Raw genomic sequence first — 21,864 nt, forward strand, 5'->3', positions numbered from 1 at the left:
TACGTCACCCGCAATCACCAACCAGAATATCGCATATCATGTTATGCACCTTTATATCGACGTCTACACGTCGGGGTTCACCTTCCCAGACAGGATATATTTCCTCCAAGGGCTTCACCACCATTAGATGTCTAACCCGAACCTGCCATGCCATAGAAAATGATATTAATAAATCTACCATGATATTAATAAATCTATCAAACTGAATCAAAAACTCTACCAAAATGTAAAAACTCTACCAAACTGTACAAACTCTACCAAAATGTAAAAACTCTACCAAAATGTTAAAACTCTACCAAATTGTAAAAACTCTACCAAATGTTAAATTCTACCACATTTACTAACTCTACCACAAATTGTTGTATAATAAATAACTCTACCAAACACTAAGCTATTATCAAAAAACTCTACCAACTAAATAGCTGCTAAGGTACAAGTACCTTGTGGTCCTCGGTTTCACTCTTATCCATCTCCAAAAGAGTCTCGAAAACATAACGACACCATGATGAAGTCCACCTAAGAAGAGGAACAACCGAGTCATCTACATCGGGGCGTATTTTCCCTGCTCTCTCAGCCAATATAGGGATGCACTCATAACCCCAAACAAGCATTGCCTGTACACATCCGTGGAGAGTGTATCGTGCTCCCCCCAAGTTAGCAATCTTGATGGAATAAATTAGTTCATGGAATCCATAACGACCCCACGGCTGTCTCTCGAAAGCTGTTTCATCCATAACTGTTTTGGCTAAAGCCAACGAGATTCGACTGTTGCGGTGAAGTCCAAATACGCCAACATGCAAAATGAAAAGCAACGCCAACATCTTCTTCTTCTCATAAGTCCATGCTTGGCAAGTTTTCATCCGAGCTTCTAACTCATTCCAATTAGGGCCTTCCCCACCTCTCACTCCAATCTCGGCCCAAAATTCGGTGTGATCTATTTCCAACTTGTCATTGGGATCAATTGGGTCACAGTTTAGCCCCGTGATTTCAGCATACTCTAAGAGTGAAAATCTAACCGGGCGACCTCCAATAAGAGTCCAGAACTCATGATTCCTATCCACCTTCAGTTGGTTGCTCACAAAATACTGAACCGTCTTAGCACTCCATATGAACGAAGTCAATGCAAGCTTCAGTAGCACGCCAACTTGAGAATTATTCATGATGTCGTTGTAAATTTCTTCCCCAAGGTGATCCCTGATCATCATGATGAACTCATGAAGCTTGCAGTTATGATGACAACTCTTCTTCAGCAAAGGGAGATTTGCCTTCCGGGTACAATTTTTGGGGATAATCCTTTGAGCCGCTAGCTGAAGCCATGTCTGCAAACAAATAAAAACATTAAATCTTACAAATCTACCACACATCATAACAAATCTACCATGAACAAACACATGTCTACCAAACTCGACAACAACTATAGAATACCTACCACAAAACATTAACAAATCTACCAAAACGAACACAAATCTACCACAAATAAAAGAAAAGAAAATATAGAACACAAATCTACCAAATAAATACATAAATCTACCACACACAAAGAGAGAACGCAAATATAGAATTCGTAAGTCTACCAAACGTAATTTTTAACCCAACCATTACAAACACAAATTACTCACCACATATGAAAACAAATCTACTATGAACATGTCTACCAAACTCGAAAGCAACTATAATATAAAATCTACCAAACCCGGGAGCAACTATAGTATATAACTCTACCAAATACGACCAAAAGTCTACCACACATGGAATAAATCAACCAACAATACATAAATCTACCAATACAATCTCAACAATAACTCTACCAACAATACTTTGATTATTCAAACAAGACAATGAAACGAAAACAAATCTACCTCACATAGAAAACAAATCTACCTCACATATACAAATCGACCAAATGCAACAACTACTGAAAAGTCTACCAAAAACAAATTAAAACCGAACCACTCCGAACAGAAATTACTCACCGGAAATCGTGTAGGGTCTCTGGAAACCGTTCTCCAAAGACGGAAACCGCCGATAATAATACTTCCCTGAAAAAAATAAGAAAAGGGTTACGATTTCTGAGTAAAATCAAGTGAACAGATGGTTTCTCTTCCGCCATTGGCTCGAAACCACCGTTGATACCCAAACACAACCGTCGCGACTAAAGGCGTAGACAGTTTTTGACATAACCCCAAAAACCCAAGACAAAAACTTTCGACACGAGAAATGAACCCAGATGTGAAACACTTACCAGATGAGTGGCCGAAAAACCTTTCGTCGCCGCCGAAATCGCCTTCTTCGCCGCCGAAATCGCCTTCTTCGCCGCCGAAAACCCTGAATCGCCTCTCTAGTCGCCGAATCGCCTATATCGTCGCCGCCGGAATTAGGGTTTACAGTTTTTTTGTTTTGTAATTTCTATTTTTAGAATTAGGGAAATGTTTGTGTATATACGTGTATATACATGTATATATGTATGTATATAATTTGAAGTTTTTTTTAAATTACTATGGCAATCAGGTAATAATATTGATTATTTGGACAAAATGGTATAACACCAACTTTCTAAGGTTAATCTAGTAAGCTGATGAATATGTTAGGCTAAGTTTGTCAATACATTAACGTTAAAGGTTAGTCTGAGGAATTTTCACAAACTATTATCATTTATCGATCAAAATCTTTTGGTCAAAAGTTGTGCATAGTCAATTTGTTTTCTTGATTATACTTATATATGCTTGTTTTAGATTATGCTTTAATCATTTTCTTTTTATTACCTTGTTAATGATAGAAACATTTATATTCAGTTTTACATTTCTAGGATAATTAGGAGACATGAGCATTTGACTCAAAAAATCATATTTTAGATATTGCTGAATGGTTTATACTTAAATAGTTTAATTGATATCATGCTTCCCGAATTCATTTAATTTGTATTATTACTTAACGGGAAGATGTATTATAGATCTTTTTTAGCTAATAATTGGCAGCTTTTAGTTTACTATGAATTTTAAATCGATAACATAAAAACATTATGAAAGCGTTTCGGAAAAGTTCAATAATGTTACTGAATTTTCCAATATAACAAAACAGAGAAAATTTTATAAAAACATGAGACAAAAAATTAGTAATTATCTAACAAAGCAAAACACAAACAGGAGTAAACTACAGAAGTAACAAATGTATCCGCAAATAGGTACCTACTCTCCAAAAAACCCCTCACAAAAATTTAGTAATTATCTACCCTTTATAATTCGTTTGGTTGAATACAAAATCTGTTAAACTTAAAAGTTAAAACTTAACGAAAAACCCAAACAAAACCCATTGACCATTTATAGCCGCTAGACCATAATCTATTTATAACTTACAGAGCAAACCATTTTTACTTGAGGCCCATGTATGGTTAGAGTTTGATACATCACTAATTAGCCTATTCGCATGTTACGCAAGTTACGCTCACGCGCCCTTAGAAAGAAGATGATTTTTGTTCTGTTTCAATGTTCTTAGGTTTGGGCGCGTCGAGAGGCTCCCTCTCACTCGGTGTGTCTGTCTTTTTTTTGGTAAAGGTCGGAGATAATTAGAGAAGAAAAGGTTAAAATCGACTTTTCAGAAGCCGTCCTCGTCGTCGTGCTTGGCTGTTTCTTTCACTTTCCAAAAATAGGCGCTTCTTCTCTCTTTCAATCTAATGCGTTTTGCATTTCTCCCGACAAGCAAGAAGAACTCTGAAATCTGATATCCACAGTTTTCTTCTCGGATTAAAGATTCTGAGTGTCGGAGATGGCATCGGTATCACCATTGGCGAAGTATAAATTGGTGTTCTTAGGAGATCAGTCTGTCGGAAAAACCAGCATCATCACACGTTTCATGTATGATAAGTTCGACACAACCTACCAGGTTCATAAAATAAACTCCACCGATCATTGAATCATTATTTTCGTTTCATATTTTTGTTATTGAGCTAGATGCTCGATTATTGTCTCATTTGTCACTTGATCTCACGACGAAGGATTAAAGGATAATAAATCAATGTGTTTGTTTTGAGTCTAATTATCTCTCTCCGTGTCACATTACGAATCCGTGGTAATCTCTGTTTAAACTAGTGATTATTTTTTCTCCACCAAAATTAATACGGACGTAGTAGATACAATGTTGAATATAATTTTCACAACAAAATTTTACATTATTGGCATAAACTTTATCTGTTTTTGCAGGCTACTATTGGAATCGATTTCCTATCGAAAACAATGTACCTTGAAGATCGAACTGTTCGTCTGCAGCTATGGTAAGAAATACTTTTTTCCTTCATCTTTACAAAGTTACAAGTATAGCTTCTTAATTAGCTTTATATTAATCCATAAAAGAAAAAAAAAAAACTAATATAGTGTTACACATCTTTGAATCTCTCTTTTGTTTTAGGGACACTGCTGGACAAGAAAGATTCAGGAGTTTAATCCCAAGTTACATAAGAGATTCTTCTGTTGCTGTAGTTGTTTATGATGTAGCCAATAGGCTTTCATTTCTCAACACTTCAAAGTGGATCGAAGAAGTACGCACTGAAAGAGCCGGTGATGTTATCATTGTTCTTGTCGGAAACAAGACAGATCTTGTCGAAAAAAGGTAAAAACTATAAAGCCAACTTACAATATCTCTTCTTCTTTTTTTCATATAAAATTGCTTTGTAATTGTGTGTCTTAATTTGTAAAAATATGGTCAGGCAAGTCTCGATTGAAGAAGGAGATAGCAAAGGTCGTGAATATGGAGTTATGTTCATTGAAACGAGCGCCAAAGCAGGATTCAACATTAAGCCTTTGTTTCGCAAAATCGCTGCGGCATTACCTGGAATGGAATCGTATTCAAACACTAAAACCGAGGATATGGTTGATGTAAACCTGAAACCGACTTCGAATTCATCCCAAGGTGATCAACAAGGAGTAGGATGTTCGTGTTGATGACCAAAAGAAAGAAAAGAGAGAAATCTTTCAAGAACATTATAAATTGTTCGGTTTAGATCTCAGTCCGGTTCCATCAATATCATTGTCTGTCCAAATGCTATAAAGAAAGCTGTGAAATTGTTAGTTTCCACTTTGAATACATCTTTTTGTGAATCCAAGTTGTTACTTTGACTATACATGTGAGTGTATTTTTATTTTCTTACTCATGACTATGGTTGAAGCAAATACGCAGTATATTAGTGAGTGTAAGTGGAATAAAGATCTTGAAATTGAAAATTTCACTGCTAGGGAGTATATAATATTTCAGGATAACATGAAAACTAAGAAAGCAACTATATAGTGTACTTCTGCATTGATTATGGATGAAACAAAAAATTAACGAACACAGAACAAAAGAGATGGTTACACTTTTTCATTGTTTAGAATGCAAATACTTTAATAACATTTGGCTTATATATATATATTTGTTCATAGTATAGTTAATATAGATGTAACATTTTATTTGTAACAAATATGCAATACGTAAAACCACATTATATCTTCCAGCTCTTAACATAAATCTAAAATGACCAACGGGTACCTTCTATTCATGAAATAAAGTTTTTGTTATCCGTTTAGGGCTGGTTGTACGTTGTAAATCTCAGATTAATTTGTTCTCGTTATTTGATCGTTTTCGTTCTATTATCGTTGCATGTAAGATTTTATTTAAAAGATATTCTATCAAGATGCAAGGTAAAAATTGTATGGTTATGACTTTGTAGATCATGCACTTAATTAAGTTATTTTCTAAGAAAATAAAAGCTAATTTGCAAGGGGAAGAGCTAGATAATAAAAAAAGAAAAAAACAGCTCACTAGAGATTAATTCTTAGTTGGTTGACCAAGAATCGCCACGACCTCCACGACCAAGACTCCCACAATCACTCACCTTAGTACATTGCAATTCCTGCATCTTATGAGTTGGTGTTAATGCCCTTTCTCCTCGTGACCTCTAAGGCTCTAAGCGATTGCAAGTTTATAATCATTCATATATAATAACACACTAATTATCTAATAACTTGATACATTCTTATTTCGCAAAGCTCCAAAGAGATTGCTAAAAAGGACAGATCTATTATTTTTCATTAACCAACAATGAAGCCGATTGAGGGGATATAGCGTTAAGAAAACATTGAATAAATCAGTAGGGACAACATAAGAAATTGCAATATTTGTACTGGTGGGGGTATTCATGCTTATGATATTGCATTAGAGAGTGGGAGTGTCATTTTGTACAGTAATTTATGTCAATGGTACAGCCTTATCGAGAGTATAGTTCCAACCTCATCATCGTTTAATTTTGCACTTCCAATTTGTTCAATATTCTCTCCGTTTCACAAAGAGTGTCGACACTTTTTTTTGTTTCAAAAATAATATCGTTTTAGAATTCTAATGTAAATTTTGACATAAAATGCCAGTTTTAACCACAAAAATAAATTCAGAAAATTGTTATAAATATAATTTCAAAAGTCATTTTCTGCAAATTATTAAGGGTATAAGAGATATTTTATCTTATTTCTTAATTTGTGTGAAGAATGTCAGAACGACATTCTTTGTGAAACGGAGGGAGTATTGTTGATTGAAATTATAACGTTATGTTTTGTAATGCATAGGCATTATGACTATCAAATATTATTATAACTACTATTTGTGAGCATCAGCTTTATAATAAATTTATGTTTATCTCTAATACTTGCAATCAAAATTATTTTATGGTTCATGAATTATGTTAAATTTTTATTTGATAATTAACACTTTTGGTATCAAATTTAGTTACATTGAGTTCTAATTTTAATTATTATATTCTAATTAAAAAGAAACAGTGAGAAAATCATTTACAGTATATGGATTTAATCAATTTATAAAAGTAAATGATATTAGTAAATGGATATGCTTTTGTAATTTTTATTTGATAATTAACACTTTTGGTATCAAATTTATTTAAATTGAGTTCTATAATTTATTTATTATATTCTGAAGAAACAGTGAGAAAATCATTACAGTATATGGATTTAATCAATATATAAAAGTAAATGATATTAGTAATTGGATAGGCTTTTGTAATTTCTGAGTCATAAAAGCTTTTAGTACATATAAGAATACCTTAATCCTATTTTATTTAACTTATAAAATAAATATTTAATTCACTTAAATTAGTTTGCCTCTAAAGGGAAAAAAATCTATAAATTAACATAATATAGTTTCATTGGATAAGTTTGAAATGATATACTATATGAGCTTTGTTCTATTATATATACATATACAATTTTCATGACTGAAACATCTTTCTCCCTTTTTAACTTCAGTAAGAAAAAAAAAACTCGTTAGGTGTTCTTATGGCTTATCCATCAGATGTACAACAAATCAGCTACTTCACAAATCAATGTGGCTACTGCAAGAAAAGGATATACCCAAAGATTGATGACATCTACATGTATAAGTGCGTAATATTTATCTATAAAATAATTTGATTAAGCCTTTTTTTTCATAAAGTAATTTGCTTTAGTTGTTTTACCATATTTTATATATTTTTTGGTCAAATCATAATTTGATTTTGAAAATTGAATTATTGTATCACAAAAATACAGTGACACTCCCTTCTGTACGGAAGAATGTCGAGAAAAACAGCAAGAGGATGACGAAAAGAAAGGGAAGGGGAAATGAAATAATAAGAAAAAACTGATGAGAAAGTTTAAGAGTAGTAGATCAATAAAAATGTTGGTGGGATTTTACATATGAACATCCTCCTAAATATTATTATTATTATCCAATAATTAGAGATAATGGATTTTATATATATTAATAATTTCCATTGTTAAAAGTCACAATATATCCTATAATCTTCTCAGAAGAGGCGTATGTATACCAGATATATATTTATAAAAATAATGATAAAACTTAAATGATAATTCGTACATTTAAAACTACTAGCCGCACTCTAATTACATTTGGTAAGGGTCGGATTTGGACTAAATGTATTTTGACTAATGTATTTTGACAATTCCAGGTCATTCTAGATAATTTTGGTCAATTATGGATAAGAGGAATACTTTAAAGAAATTTTAGATAATTTTAAAATTTTGTTATCCACATACTCACATAGGTAACTCAGATGTTCCTAATAATTGTTTGACTCATATCCATATCCGATAAAAGTATACCCATAAAAAGATATAATAAATCCGCAAATGCAAACAACCAAATCCACGAAGGGTAGATAGAAATCTACCATGAGAGCACCTCCAACAGAGAGGTTTACTAAAAATCCTTTAAAAATATTAAAATAAAAATAGAAAAATTGAAAAAAGATCGAACACTTTTAATCAAGAGGAAAGAAATTGTCTTTAGAGTTCAGCCAACAATTATCTTCCACCTAACATAAGGGGCGACCCTAAAAACACTTATAAAGGGGCGTCCCTCGTTTAAAGCCTAATTATTTTTTATTTTTGGATCAAATTCTACCTATGGATTCGGGCCATGGACCTCCATTAGACATGTCCTGAGTGGTAGAGAAATCTCCATTAACCGGAGCGGCAAAATAGGTTTGTTTCCAAACATTTAAAATAAAAAAAAAACACTATTTTCTCAGATGAGCTTTAGTTTCTTAAGTTCAGGCCCATTAACATTATACGCATATAGCTTTTTAATAGGCTCTAAAACACTTCAAAGCCCAGTACCAAAAATGAATCAAAACATAAAAAAAAAAATGTATGCCAAAAAAAAATCGGTGAATTTAAAAGATTTTTTTTTGTTATTATTAAAAAAGATTATAAAGTACCTTAGTAACTTTAAATACATGTTAACACGTGATAAAATAACCCAATTGATAATTTAGTACAGCAAAACAAATGAAAAAACAAGATTATTATATGATTAATTAATTAATGAATAAAAAGGCAGAGTCCCGGAACTTGCGTCAGAAGAATTTGACTAGAAATTCAATTACGACGGCCATTTGCTCATCGTACGGATTTCTCTCTCACTACTCAGATGCTTCCTTCTTTACTTTAATTCTTTCAATTTTGTTTTCCACCTCTTTTGATTACTCTGTTTTCCTCTATAATCTTTACTAAACTAAGAAGAAGAAGAAGAAGAAGAAGAAAGCTTTCACCTTTACTCTAAAAGTTCCAATTTTTCTTCCCTTTTTTTGGTTTATTGTCAGTGTTCATGTCTGCTTTGAGGCTCTGAGATCGCAAAAAGGAATCCATGGCGGAAGCAAGACGATTTAGCCCCAATAATGAATTAGGTGAAGTGAGAGCTTTTTTGATGTAGAAAATATCTATTTGGGATTTTTTTTCATTAAAAGTTTTTTTTTTCTTTGCTGTCAATACTTTATCCGATTTTTTTTTTTTTTTTAAACTTTTCGATCTGTTTGGTGTGAAAATTATATGAAACTTGGAGATTTCTGAGGAAGAACTTTCCACTTCCATCAAAGTTTTGATGGAATCTACTCAAAAGGGCTTTTTATCCGTGACGAATATTGGTTAGTCTGAGACTCCCGAGTGATGATTTGATTTGGTCTTGAAAACATACTTTTATCTGAATATTCATTTTTGCAAAGCTTTTTTTTTTTTCTCTTTCTTGATTTGGTTCTAAGTTCATCATTTTGTAGTTAGTCTGCTTATATTAATTATCCAAGTTGAAAACAAATCTAATCTAAATCTTGTTTTAGTCTTGAATCTCTTGATCATCATTTAAGTGGGTGTACTTTGTATTTTCGGTACTCTTATTGACTGTGTACAATTTATGGTTCTCTAAGCTGAAAAAATCTTGGAAAATAACATTACTATGACCTGTAATCTTGATTAAGAACAAACCAAAGCCAATCCACTACAATAAAAATGGTCTTTGCAACTTTAGCCATCTGTGTCACTGGTGGTTTTAGACTGGCTGCTACTAACTGAATGTACCATAAAGTATACTTATTTTGGGAGATACATTTTGTGTCTTTTGTCCACAGATGTTGGTCAAATACTCTCAGAAGCACGAAATCGATGGCTTCGTCCTCCTGAAATCTGTGAAATCTTACAGAATTACCAAAAATTTCAAATTTCTACCGAGCCACCTACTACACCATCAAGTAAAGATTTCTCACTCTTGCTCGATAAACATTCAGTGTAGAATCCAGAAGAAAGCTCATGAGTTTTAAGAATGATGTTGATGGTGAATGCCTGACTCATTTCAGGTGGATCTGTTTTTCTATTTGATCGGAAGGTGCTCAGATACTTCAGGAAAGATGGTCACAATTGGAGGAAGAAGAGAGATGGAAAGACAGTGAAAGAAGCTCATGAGAGGTTGAAGGTAGTAAACAAAACATATTTCTTTTACGTCGTAATTATTTGACAAGTATGGTCAAAAGAGAAGCACCTTGTGATTCTTTAATGATTGATATATCAGTGGTAGGTACCTATTAGTGATTTTCTTGTTCATGAATATCCGTGCAGGCGGGAAGCGTTGATGTTCTACATTGTTACTATGCACATGGACAAGACAATGAAAATTTTCAAAGACGCAGTTATTGGATGCTTCAGGAGTAAGCATGTTATAACATTATAACTTTAACAAACATTTGCTTGTGAACTAACATTGACCTTCAAGCATTGTAACTTAAAAAGAATTCAATACATAAGTTTTCTTTGTCCTTTTCCTAAAACAATTTCTTTGCTAAGTCTCTTGTTTTTTTTTGTACTTTGTTGGTTACTAACGCAGAGAGCTTTCCCACATCGTTTTTGTCCATTATCTCGAAGTTAAGGTTTGACCCCATCCTATTATTTGCTAGTAACTCTGCCTCATATTATCCTTTGCTTAGAGGGTAAGATTTGTAAATGAATCAGGGTAGTAGGGTTTCTACGTCTTATAACCGGATGCAAAGGACTGAAGATGCTGCTCGGTCTCCTCAAGAAACTGGGGAAGCCTTGACCAGTGAACGTGATGGTTATGCTTCTTGCAGCATTAATCAATATGATCACAGCAATCATTCACAAGCTACTGACTCAGCAAGTGTCAACAATGTTCACACTCCAGAACTTGAAGATGCTGAATCAGGTGCTTCTTCTTTCATATGTAATAGTCACATCTAACATTGAGAATACGCTACTTTTATTGTCTCTTATCTTATGCGTATTACTTACATCCATTCGGCAGCATACAATCAGCAGCCGAGTTCCATAATCTACTCACATCAAGAACTTCAGCAGCCTGCAACTGAAAGAGCCAATACTGGTTTTGATTCATACTATCAAATGTCTCTGACACGTAAGTTCTTGGTAGCCTGATTTTACGTTACTTTTTTCTGTCCAAAGTAATTACCTTCTCATAATTTGCATTTTTTAGCAGCCAGGGATAGTTATCAGAAAGACCTTCGCGTAATACCCGTAACAAACTCTTCCAATATGATAGACAAAAGCAGAACTATCAACGGTCCTGGAGTAACAAATGGGTTAAGAAGCAAAAAATCCATTGATTCCCAAACCTGGGAAGAGATTCTGGGAAATTGTGGTTCTGGAGCTGAAGGTTTACCGATGCAGCCTAACAGTGAGCATGAAGTGCTGGACCAAATACTCCAAAGCTGCTCTTTTACTATGCAAGATTTTGCCAGTCTACAAGAGTCCATGGTGAAAAGCCAGGTATACGCAGTTCTAAGTCTATCTGTCTCAATTTCTGCATTCCTCTTGTCCAATTGTACTGCTGAATATTTTCTATGCTTATATCTAATTGATAGGCTATGTATTCATTGAGTACCTGTGTTTCTTTTTTTTTTCAAACGTCCACAGAATCAGGAATTAAATTCAGGACCTACATCTGATCGTACCATGTGGTTCCAAGGACAAGGTCTACACTGGACTCATCTTCTTTCTCTAAAAGGTTGAAATTTACTTGATCTTAAAAGCTAACCTTCAATTTGTTTGTATCAACTGCAGATATAGAGCTAAATGCTATAAGCAATTTAGCTTCAAACGAAAAAGCTCCATATCTATCTACGATGAAACAGCATCTGTTAGATGGTGCACTGGGCGAAGAGGGTTTGAAAAAGATGGACAGTTTCAATCGCTGGATGAGCAAAGAACTTGGAGATGTTGGTGTTATCGCTAATGCAAACGAGTCTTTTACTCATTCGAGTTCAACAGCTTACTGGGAAGAAGTTGATAGCGAGAATGGTTCCAATGGTCACAACTCGAGGAGGGACTTGGATGGATATGTCATGAGTCCTTCCCTCGCAAAGGAACAGCTCTTTAGCATCACTGACTTTGCTCCAAGCTGGACTTATGTGGGTTGTGAAGTGCAGGTAACGCTGTTGATTTATTTATCCTTTTGGGGAATCAGAAGTTAGGTTTGTGCTGATTTTTCTTTTGCAAAATAATTAGGTTCTTGTCACTGGGAAATTCTTAAAAACTCGAGAGGAGGCTGAAATGAGGGAGTGGTCTTGCATGTTTGGGCAAACCGAAGTTCCAGCAGAAGTTATAGCTAATGGTGTTCTCCAATGTGTTGCTCCTATGCATGAGGCTGGTAGAGTTCCCTTTTACGTATCATGTTCCAACAGATTAGCATGCAGTGAAGTGCGTGAATTCGAGTATAAGGTTGTGGAGGCTCCAGTTTTAGACGGAGAAACAGACGAATCTACTACTTGCAATACTATTGAAGGTCTTGAGGCGAGATTCATCAAACTGTTGTGCTCGAAATCTGATAACCCGAGCTCTTCTCTTTCCGGGAATGACAGTGATTTGTCCCAAGTGAGCGAGAAGATTAGTTTACTGCTTTTCGAGAATGACGACCAGTTGGATCAGATGCTAATGAATGAAATCTCCCAAGAAAATATGAAAAACAACCTTTTGCAGGAAGCTCTGAAAGAAAGCTTACACTCATGGCTTTTACAAAAGATAGCAGAAGGTGGAAAAGGTCCTAACGTGTTGGACGAAGGTGGCCAAGGTATATTACACTTTGCAGCTGCTCTTGGTTACAATTGGGCCTTAGAACCGACGATAGTCGCCGGTGTAAGCGTTGATTTCCGCGATGTAAATGGTTGGACTGCACTTCATTGGGCAGCTTTCTTTGGCAGGTGAGTCACTTCTAGAAAGAGTTCACTAGTTCATCTTACTTTCTTTCATATGGTTTTGGTATCTGAAACAAACGGTATTTGCATATTCAGGGAGCTGATAATTGGTTCTCTCATAGCTCTTGGTGCTGCTCCTGGAACTTTGACCGACCCGAATCCAGATTTCCCATCTGGAAGCACACCTTCTGATCTAGCCTATGCTAATGGTTACAAAGGAATTGCTGGTTATCTCTCAGAATATGCCTTAAGGGCCCATGTTTCTTTGCTGAGCCTAAATGACAATAACGCAGAAACATCTCTAGCAGCGGTTGAGACCGCTCCTAGCCAGTCTAGCTCGTCATTAACAGACTCTCTGACAGCCGTACGTAACGCTACTCAAGCAGCAGCTCGGATCCATCAGGTTTTCAGGGCTCAGTCTTTCCAGAAGAAACAAATAAAAGAGTTTGGAGATAGAAAGTTTGGAATGTCTGAAGAGCGTGCTCTTTCGATGCTTGCTCCTAAAACACACAAACCAGGACGGGCGCATAGTGATGATTCCGTGCAAGCTGCTGCTATCCGGATTCAGAACAAGTTCCGTGGTTATAAGGGAAGAAAAGATTATCTGATTACTAGACAAAGAATCATCAAGATACAGGTATGTAATATTTGATAAACCAAACCAAATAATATTTGATTCTTTTTAGTTGTACTGAAATTCTTAACGGTTTTAACTGGCAATGCGCAGGCTCATGTGAGAGGTTACCAAGTTAGAAAAAACTACAGGAAGATAATTTGGTCAGTGGGGATATTAGAGAAGGTGATATTGCGTTGGAGACGGAAAGGAGCTGGTTTACGCGGGTTTAAGTCAGACGCACTTGTTGATAAAATGCAAGATGGAACAGAGAAAGAAGAAGATGATGATTTCTTTAAACAAGGTAGAAAGCAAACAGAGGAGAGACTACAAAAGGCTCTTGCAAGAGTGAAATCAATGGTTCAATATCCTGAAGCTAGAGATCAATACCGTAGATTACTAAATGTGGTTAACGACATCCAAGAAAGCAAGGTATGTAATTTTAAACTAACTTCAGTCTTATAGAATCAACAAAAGCTGAACAAAATGTGATTCTTAACCTTTGTTTTAGGTTGAAAAAGCTCTTGAAAATTCAGAAGAAGCAACATGTTTTGATGATGATCTAATAGATATTGAAGCATTGTTGCAAGATGATGACACATTGATGTTGCCGATGTCGTCAACTTTATGGAACCCTTGAAACCACTCTCAAGCCTATGTGAGATATTGTCACAGTTATTGACTCATTAATGTTGTATATTCTTGTGTAAGTGTAACCACTCTTCTCAGATTCTGTAACTGCATTCATTATCACTCTAATTTAAATTATATATTTGAATATAAGTTAACTTATAACCAAATAGTAAACCTTCCTTGTCATTAAATTGTACATGGTTGGTTTCCATTAGTATACAAGCTTTCTGTTTTTGGAGTTAAAAGAAAAATGACTTCTTGATTTCAAGTCACAAAATAGCTTGGAAGAGAGAGATTATGTTGTTGTCAACTCATTAAAAAGCCTTTTTTTCTCTATCTTGTTCCGAGGCTCTCATAGAACAAGATGTAGCCATGATCAGTATTGCTCGAGTACTCTTGTGATGAACCGAAGAATGTCTGTACAGCAGATTCTTCGATCATTTCAACATTCTCATCATCAAAGAAGAGCCAATGGTTATGGGATTTCACGAGGCTAACATAGTGACCATGGTTGGGTCCGCTTCCGACATGAACCACCACTGCAAAGAGAGAGTACTCAATGTCCACATATTCTTCCACAGTGTTGCTGAGTTTCAGTTCCAGAGGGAAGACGACTCTGTAAGATAGCTTCTTGTAGCGGCCCAACTGTTCGATGTATTTAAACCGTTTCAGATGTATAACTAAGATGTGTGGCGGTTTCTTAATCTTCATCCTCTTCTGCGCTTCTTGTAAACTGCACAAAAAAATAACAATAAACAGGCTCAGTCAAACATATAGGCTTGTGCTAGATAATATGATATAGATTATATATGTTTGTGAAACCGAAAAACTTAAAGGAAAAGGTGAAGAACTAACTGTAAACGAAAGCTCTTTAAATCATCCAGATTATGGTAAACGCGACCTCAAGGATTAACTACAGTAAGAGTTAAAAAATGAAAAGCATAGGAGAAGGAACTTACCTGCAACATTTGTCACAGAAAAATTTGTCTTCTGCATGCAGAGTCTCTGTAGAGCTGAAGTTTTTTAAACAGCTAGTTATTGAACTGTTTTGTTCGATATCAAGGCTTAGGTCTAGGAATGTTTCGTCTCTTGCTGTTACTGTCTCACACCGCAAACACCTTGTCTCGTTGGTAAGTATACCCTGTAATGAGTTTTCACATACTATCACTTGAGATAAATGAAAAAAAACTATAAAATATGCGAAGTTCACTTCTGTGATCAAGTTCGGTTCGAGACTAGAAAATGCAGGAAGTAAAGCTTTATCATGGAATGTTATTGATGCTTAATGCATCTATACTGAAGGCAGCTATACGGCTATGACCAAATATATTTTTCGCATCTATATCTGGTATCTAAATGAAGCCAAAAATGCACTGATTTTTACCTGAAAAATCTTGTGCACCCATGTAACAATAGGCTCTTTATGCACGCCATTTGCCTGAGGAACCTTCGGTCCATTGGCAATCTTTTCAGGAGATGATGAAATGTCGATTTCCATTTTTGTAGCTTTTGTCTCTTTCTCCAAGATGTCAACAAGTTCATTTAGTAAATAATTCAGGAACTCATGGGCATCCTGCATGAGAATAGTAACACAATTTCATCAAATGCTTTGTTTACAGAGATATATCTTCTCTCACAACTTTATTATCCTGGAATAAAAGGGACTTTGAGAAGGTAGACAGTGACGCAGAGTACCTGATGCATATAACTCCGGAAAAGCTCATTTTGTTTCTTCAACCTCTGTACAAAGCGCTTCGGAGCAATAACTCCTGTTTTCTTCTTTTGGGAACTTATCTACGGAAAAGGAGCAATATAAATTAGCAGACTTACGACGACACTTTGAAGAAGTAAAACTGCCACGATTATTAAGTAGATGATGACAAAAAAGAATATATGAAAAACTAAAGGCTACATGAGGCAAACAAGTTCATATATATGCAATGCCAGTTTTCTGACACAAGCAAAATAAAACAAAACCAGCATGTTTAACACTAGCCAAGACAGTATAGACTTCTCAAAGGGAAAGTATGACGTGTTTCACCACTCAAACCTACTTTCCTTGTTATGGTATAACATATCCATCCATCAAAAAGATACAACAGTAAAACCAAAACATAAGTCGAAAAAGAATGAACGAGTGGTTGCTACACTAGAAATGTGATATATCACCTGCGAGAATAAGTCTGCTAAGCAGGTCAAGAGATTCTCCTCAGCATCAGCTACACTTTTATTATTTGCACAGTACTCAAGCAATTGTTCACGGAAGGGAGCACAAAAATAAAGGGCCTGCACAAGAGAAAAGTTCATATTATAAAACGATTAGTTAAGAACACTAGACAATGGTCTGGCATTCTTCTAGTCCTGGAAAGTTTTGCACAAAACATAGAATGCAAACAGACCTAAGATCACATTTAACCTTAAGAACCGATACACATGATTTAATCCCTTCTCCATTTGTACATTCTATATTTACTTAAAAAATGAAACTTTTTGTCCATAAATACAGTTCAATAAGATCAAAATGCTCGGGACAAACATTGATTTTTCCAAAGCTTTCCCTTTCACAAGATAATACATCAACACCAGTTTCGTAGTGTCCTAAAAAAGCTCGAATACCAAACTCAAATTCGACAGAGATAATCACAAAGTTAGCATTTTTTCAACAGAAGAATGTGAAATTTTCGCGTACTCAGAAATCTCACTGTACCCAAATCAACAAAATTTCTCATACATGGTCAAATCCAATTGCAATTGGCAGGTGAATAAAATTCATCCATTTTTCGATTAGTAATTAAAAATTTCAAAATCTTTAAAAGAAAAATCACCAAAAGCAAAACGATTCGTGCATATAAAACTAGAGAAGGAGAATCCAGAAGCAATTGGATTCGAGAAGATGACCTGCAATACACTGTTACAGTAACAAGTGTTGCCGAAATTTTCGAATCCGAAGTAGCGTTCTCCCTCCGGGAACTGGTCGCCGAGAGCTTTCTCGAGTTTGGAGCCCGCGGCGCCCATTAACCCTAGAAACAGCCTCCGTAACACCGTGATTTCGTCCCTGACTCGTCCGATTCGACTCGGAGAATCTAGAAAGAATGAGTCAATCAATGAAGGATTCGCTCTGGAGATTTCAGATTTCGAAGGCGTTGTTGAAACTTGAACCTGCGAAGAGGATCGAAATAGATATTCTTAATAGTTCTCTGTTCTACGCGAATAAATGAAAACTGTCTAAAAGAGTATTTTAAAAGCAAAGATAAAATAAAATAAAAAATTAAATACGCCAATAAACAGAATTTAATTTGTATTTATCGATAGATTAGGGAAGTAAAGTACACATGCTTATACTCTAGATTTTCCTGATTAATAGCTATGTTAATGATAAAATTCATTATCTTCGTAACATACAATATATATCATCAAATTATAATAAAATTGATGTATCTATCTATCTATATACTTATTTGTGTAGTGATTTGCTGATGTGTCGTGTTCATAGCGAATTTTACAACTTTTCGCTTACGTGTCAGTTTCAGAATGAGTTTCAGCTGCAAAAAGACTGTTTAACCCTATTTTGCAATTACATTTCATTTTTTAATTAGTTCTTATGTGATGATGTGTTAAAAATAACTTAAAACAAACCGCTCTCAATTATTTTGGTTTAATGCTTAATTTGGTTATCAAATCAAACCGTTTCTAAAATTTTATAAAACCAAAATTTAATAAGAATCTAACAAAAAATAAAAATCAATAAATAGTCTAATGGAATGACGGTATTTGTGATGTCTAGGTTAGTTTTCAACTTCAAATATTTTAGTATAAATATGTACGACTTCTTTCTAATTTTCTCACACGTCATACCCTTCTAAATTGTTTAATGTCTAAAATACATAGAAAAATGATCAAAATCGAATAAATTCGTACGATACTTCAAAAACTACGTCTAAAATACATAGAACAGTGATCAAAAGATCTCAAACTATTTAAATTAAATTATTTAAATATTAATATATTTTATCTACTATCTTTTACACTGTTTTTACGGTCATGCCTTCAAACATTATAAATAAATCTAACAAACAAATATACTCAATAATAGAGAATAAAAAACAAATGAATCCAAACTACTATTAAATATTTAAACAACCAAATAAAAAAATTATATATGTCCACGCAAGGCGTTGATAAATTCACTAGTTTGAGTTTTATTAGCTTGAATTAATAATTACGGCATATCCCTACATATTATAAGAAAAAAATATATGCTGGATATTGCCAAGTCTTAAGATTCACTGGAGTAACCTTAATTATCTTCTTAATTTGTCATCTTATTACAATCATTTTCTTGTCTTACACATTTTTGGATTGTAATGTTGTTTTTGTTAACATCTAACTTGTTTTAACTGGAATCTAAAGTTACATAGAATGTACATTTTGGATTGTACTGTTATGGAATGAACAAACCTTTTTTTACCCATAGCTAAACAAAAGTAGTTGACAAAAAAAACATAAAACCATTTAATTTAGAGTCAACTGACAAATAATTTTATAGGGGGCAAAATGTTAATTATTCTTTGGTTGTGGGTGTTCTGGGAAATAAAATAACTATCATGGTGTAGTGTCTTTCCTTTTAAATAAAATAATATTAGGGTGGACGTGAGCATATTTCACATTATTGAGGACAGCATGGCAATTTTCTACTTTTTCTTTGACTAGAAAACGCAACCGTTTTACCCGATCGCCGTGATGACGGCGAGACGAACCCTAATGTGATCACGAGTCAAACCCTAGATCCGGCCTTGCAGAAGAAGCAACGACAGCTAGAGAAGATTAGTCTTCATCCTGCTTTCATTCTGCAAATGGTCTTGAAACTTTTCGAGAGAATCACGAGAATGTTGTTTTTTTTATTTGTTCATATTGTTTTCGTTCAAAGTATTTGACATTTTAGATATTCAAATTAAACTCAACTCAACGGTTTGATTTGTAAACATTTCACGTGACATTTAGGAATTGAATTCAGGGAGAAACCGCACGTCTTTGCATGCCTATATAAATAAGGTCATTAGCCACACGTAGTACGTACTCATCAAAGAAGAAGAAGAAGAAAAAAGAATTCATCAAAAGATTCCAAGAAAACTACGTACATTTTCTAAAATCACTTTCTTCTAAATTCATAATGGTTTCGATGGAGGCCTTAGCGATGGCGGGAGCTGATTGTCAAGAATGGGGACTTAGTATCGAGGAATGGGAGCTTCAAGAATCCGTCGTTCCACCCCATTTACTTGCAGATGATTCTGATGAAGAAGAAGATCAAGATCTAGATGATGATGATAGCGTTTGCATTGGTTTAGCGACTAAACGAGATGTTACTTGTGACATTAGAGCATCGGTTGGGAAATGGATTAAGCAATCTATCTCAAATATCGTTATTCACCTCAAGCTGCTTAAATTCTTGACGCTTATTCTTGAGAACTTTTTGTTCAGCCATGTTATCGAGTTTCTTTTGTAATTTTTTTTCTTAGGAGATCTTTGTTTTCCTTAGAAAAATGGATTGATTTGTAATATGTAAGTATTGTATGCAATTTTGATAAATTGAAACCAAACATATGATTTTTTATTTATTCAGTGTACATGGTTACATATATATGAAGCTAAGGATGGGAAAAAAAGACCAAACGAAACAAAAATCAATAAACGTATGCGGTATGTCGCTGCCTCCGGTTGATTGGCAGGTTTAGGGTTTAGTCGTTTAGAGTTTCGTTCCAAATAAAGCCTCCTCTAAGCACTCTTGACTCTTCTACTTCCCGACTCTTTATGATCGATGAAACATTATATTTCATGATGGATAGGTTTGTCATGGGGCCTCGATTGCATTATATCTGGTACTTCTTGGGAACCTAGAAGCCATCTTTTTTTCGATTGCCCTTATTCACGTTTGATTTGGAATCTTTGAAGATGAAGCTATATATCTTTTCCAAATGCTCCCTGATCTTTCTCTACTTCAAAAGATTCTGAGAGTGGTTAACAACAATTCAAGTGCATTGAAAAATCAAGGCTCAAATTATGGTGAAACATTAATGTTTTGTTGGTCCAACCGCTAGTCTCTTCTCCTTTTTTTAGCTTTGGTCCGTTTTGTCATATTAGTGGCTGCTAAGTTTGCTCTCTCTTCCTTGTTCTGATCTGTGATGGTTTTATTTTGTAATGGTTGTTTGGTTCTTGTTTAATTCTTTCGTAAATTTTCGATTTTTATTAAAGAAAAAAAAAACGTAACAAAAACAAAAATGAAAATGAAACTGAATCTCTTTAAGTAATTGTACTATTTGAGTACTGGAAAATGCAGACCCGAAAGTTTTTTTTTTTTGGGGAAAATGCGGACCCTAAACTTCAGAATCATATGTATATTAGTATATGTTATATTCATTCACGTTTCTCTAAGAGCACAAAAAGGGAAAAGTCTCGTTTTTCATGTTATATCTTTCAAACGAAAGAAGGAAAGAAAGAAAAAAAAAACGTATTGTGTCGTATAAATTCACGAGAATCTCGAATACGGTGTTATTATTAAAACACAGCATGACGTTTGCATCACTACGTAATATCTGCGTGTGAATTAGTGCCATTATATATTTCAAAGTTATCTAAATCGAAAATATATCTCCGACTTCAGACAAGTTGAAATCCACGACGTATCCTTATACATAATGGCAAACCGAGTTTTTTTAGGGTCTCCACCTAACGATGTCATCTTATTTTTTCAAGATTGGATTAGGCATACGATTAAATTTTATGTTTTGAGTTTGCGGAAAATATTTCACTTTTAACACAAACAATTTCATTCCAAAATTTCTAATTTTATGGTCAAACAGGCCAATCAAAATATTTTTGAAAAAAAAATAATAATAAAAAATAATCATAGTTCTAATACCACCAGCATTAACATTCTCAAATTTGAGGAATCTTATATATAAAGGATGGCCAACTCTCTCCATATGAGTGCAACCTCAGCATTTTAGAGTTAATATGGAGATGACATGTGTCAATTTTTAATTTGAAGTTATAATTTTTAAATAAAATTAATTAATAAATTTTAATATTAAGTTCTTAACAATTCAAAGAAAATGAAAAGTTTTTTTATTAATTGATTTTTAATTAAGGTTTATGTAAATATTAAACAAGAATTTATGTTATAATTAATTAAAAATATTGATGATTTTTGTATAAAAACTTTTGATTTGTTAATAATATGAAAAGTTTTTTTTTATTAATTGATTCTTAAATAACATTTATGTAAATATTGAATAAGAATTTATGTTATAATAAATTAAAAATATTGATGGTTTTTTGGTATAAAAATTTAATTTTTTTAATGATATTGCATTTAAAATTGATTGATTTATAATAATATATCAATTGATGATTATGTTTTTTAGAAAAATAAAAAATATAGAAATTTGAAATAGTTGAAGAAAAAAGCCTGCATGTTATGTGCGGGTATCTTATATATAAAAGATGGCGAACTCTCTCTCTATATGAGTGCCACCTCAGCATTTTAGAGTTAATATGGAGATGACATGTGTCAATTTTTAATTTGAAGTTATAATTT

The 21,864-nt window shown here is 34.0% G+C and overlaps 4 protein-coding genes across 5 annotated transcripts; 3 read left to right on the forward strand and 1 right to left on the reverse strand.

The window, feature by feature from the left end:
- Positions 1-3,665: 3,665 nt before the first annotated feature.
- On the forward strand, positions 3,666-4,934 carry LOC18021747 (ras-related protein RABH1d). Its single transcript, XM_006404622.2, has 4 exons — positions 3,666-3,879; positions 4,197-4,267; positions 4,402-4,602; positions 4,700-4,934. The coding sequence occupies exons 1-4, from the start codon at positions 3,763-3,765 to the stop codon at positions 4,932-4,934; spliced, it is 624 nt and encodes a 207-aa protein (XP_006404685.1). The 5' UTR covers positions 3,666-3,762.
- A 3,974-nt stretch (positions 4,935-8,908) lies between these two features.
- LOC18021748 (calmodulin-binding transcription activator 3) lies at positions 8,909-14,461 on the forward strand. Of its 2 annotated transcripts, XM_024158563.1 has the most exons (15): positions 8,909-8,938; positions 9,137-9,220; positions 9,935-10,054; positions 10,160-10,275; positions 10,419-10,507; positions 10,684-10,726; positions 10,809-11,019; positions 11,119-11,229; positions 11,311-11,600; positions 11,748-11,805; positions 11,895-12,259; positions 12,339-13,030; positions 13,121-13,661; positions 13,752-14,069; positions 14,149-14,461. In XM_024158563.1, exons 2-15 carry the CDS (start codon positions 9,181-9,183, stop codon positions 14,275-14,277), a joined length of 3,123 nt encoding a protein of 1,040 aa, XP_024014331.1. In that variant the 5' UTR covers positions 8,909-8,938; positions 9,137-9,180; the 3' UTR covers positions 14,278-14,461. The 2 variants fall into 2 exon arrangements, with proteins under 2 accessions (XP_024014331.1, XP_024014330.1); XM_024158562.1 differs by lacking the exons at positions 8,909-8,938; positions 9,137-9,220 and adding an exon at positions 9,325-9,457.
- Positions 14,422-17,471, reverse strand: LOC18021749 (ubiquitin carboxyl-terminal hydrolase 4). Its single transcript, XM_024158564.1, has 6 exons — positions 17,169-17,471; positions 16,440-16,556; positions 15,966-16,064; positions 15,655-15,843; positions 15,230-15,411; positions 14,422-15,003 (listed from the first exon to the last, which is right to left on the reverse strand). The coding sequence occupies exons 1-6, from the start codon at positions 17,283-17,285 to the stop codon at positions 14,604-14,606; spliced, it is 1,104 nt and encodes a 367-aa protein (XP_024014332.1). The 5' UTR covers positions 17,286-17,471; the 3' UTR covers positions 14,422-14,603.
- Positions 17,472-19,449: 1,978 nt separating this feature from the next.
- Positions 19,450-19,773, forward strand: LOC18021750. The gene has a single exon (XM_006404626.1). The coding sequence runs from the start codon at positions 19,450-19,452 to the stop codon at positions 19,771-19,773; it is 324 nt and encodes a 107-aa protein (XP_006404689.1).
- Positions 19,774-21,864: the final 2,091 nt, after the last annotated feature.

This window comes from Eutrema salsugineum, unplaced genomic scaffold (assembly GCF_000478725.1).
Source record: "Eutrema salsugineum unplaced genomic scaffold, Eutsalg1_0 scaffold_15, whole genome shotgun sequence".
Taxonomy (NCBI): domain Eukaryota; kingdom Viridiplantae; phylum Streptophyta; class Magnoliopsida; order Brassicales; family Brassicaceae; genus Eutrema; species Eutrema salsugineum.

Bases quoted from the DNA above. Each gene is read 5' to 3' on its own strand.
- LOC18021748 (XM_024158562.1), top strand. From the start codon at position 9,415: ATGGAATCTACTCAAAAGGGCTTTTTATCCGTGACGAATATTG. The intron at 11,020-11,118 runs GTGCTTCTTCTT...TCCATTCGGCAG, and splicing joins ACTTGAAGATGCTGAATCAG to CATACAATCAGCAGCCGAGT. The intron at 14,070-14,148 runs GTATGTAATTTT...CCTTTGTTTTAG, and splicing joins ACGACATCCAAGAAAGCAAG to GTTGAAAAAGCTCTTGAAAA.
- LOC18021750 (XM_006404626.1), top strand. From the start codon at position 19,450: ATGGAGGCCTTAGCGATGGCGGGAGCTGATTGTCAAGAATGGGGACTT.
- LOC18021749 (XM_024158564.1), bottom strand. From the start codon at position 17,285: ATGGGCGCCGCGGGCTCCAAACTCGAGAAAGCTCTCGGCGACCAGTTC. The intron at 15,844-15,965 runs GTACTCTGCGTC...ATTCTCATGCAG, and splicing joins TCCGGAGTTATATGCATCAG to GATGCCCATGAGTTCCTGAA. The intron at 15,412-15,654 runs GTAAAAATCAGT...AACTCATTACAG, and splicing joins GGGTGCACAAGATTTTTCAG to GGTATACTTACCAACGAGAC.
- LOC18021747 (XM_006404622.2), top strand. From the start codon at position 3,763: ATGGCATCGGTATCACCATTGGCGAAGTATAAATTGGTGTTCTTAGGA. The intron at 3,880-4,196 runs GTTCATAAAATA...CTGTTTTTGCAG, and splicing joins AGTTCGACACAACCTACCAG to GCTACTATTGGAATCGATTT. The intron at 4,603-4,699 runs GTAAAAACTATA...AAATATGGTCAG, and splicing joins ACAGATCTTGTCGAAAAAAG to GCAAGTCTCGATTGAAGAAG.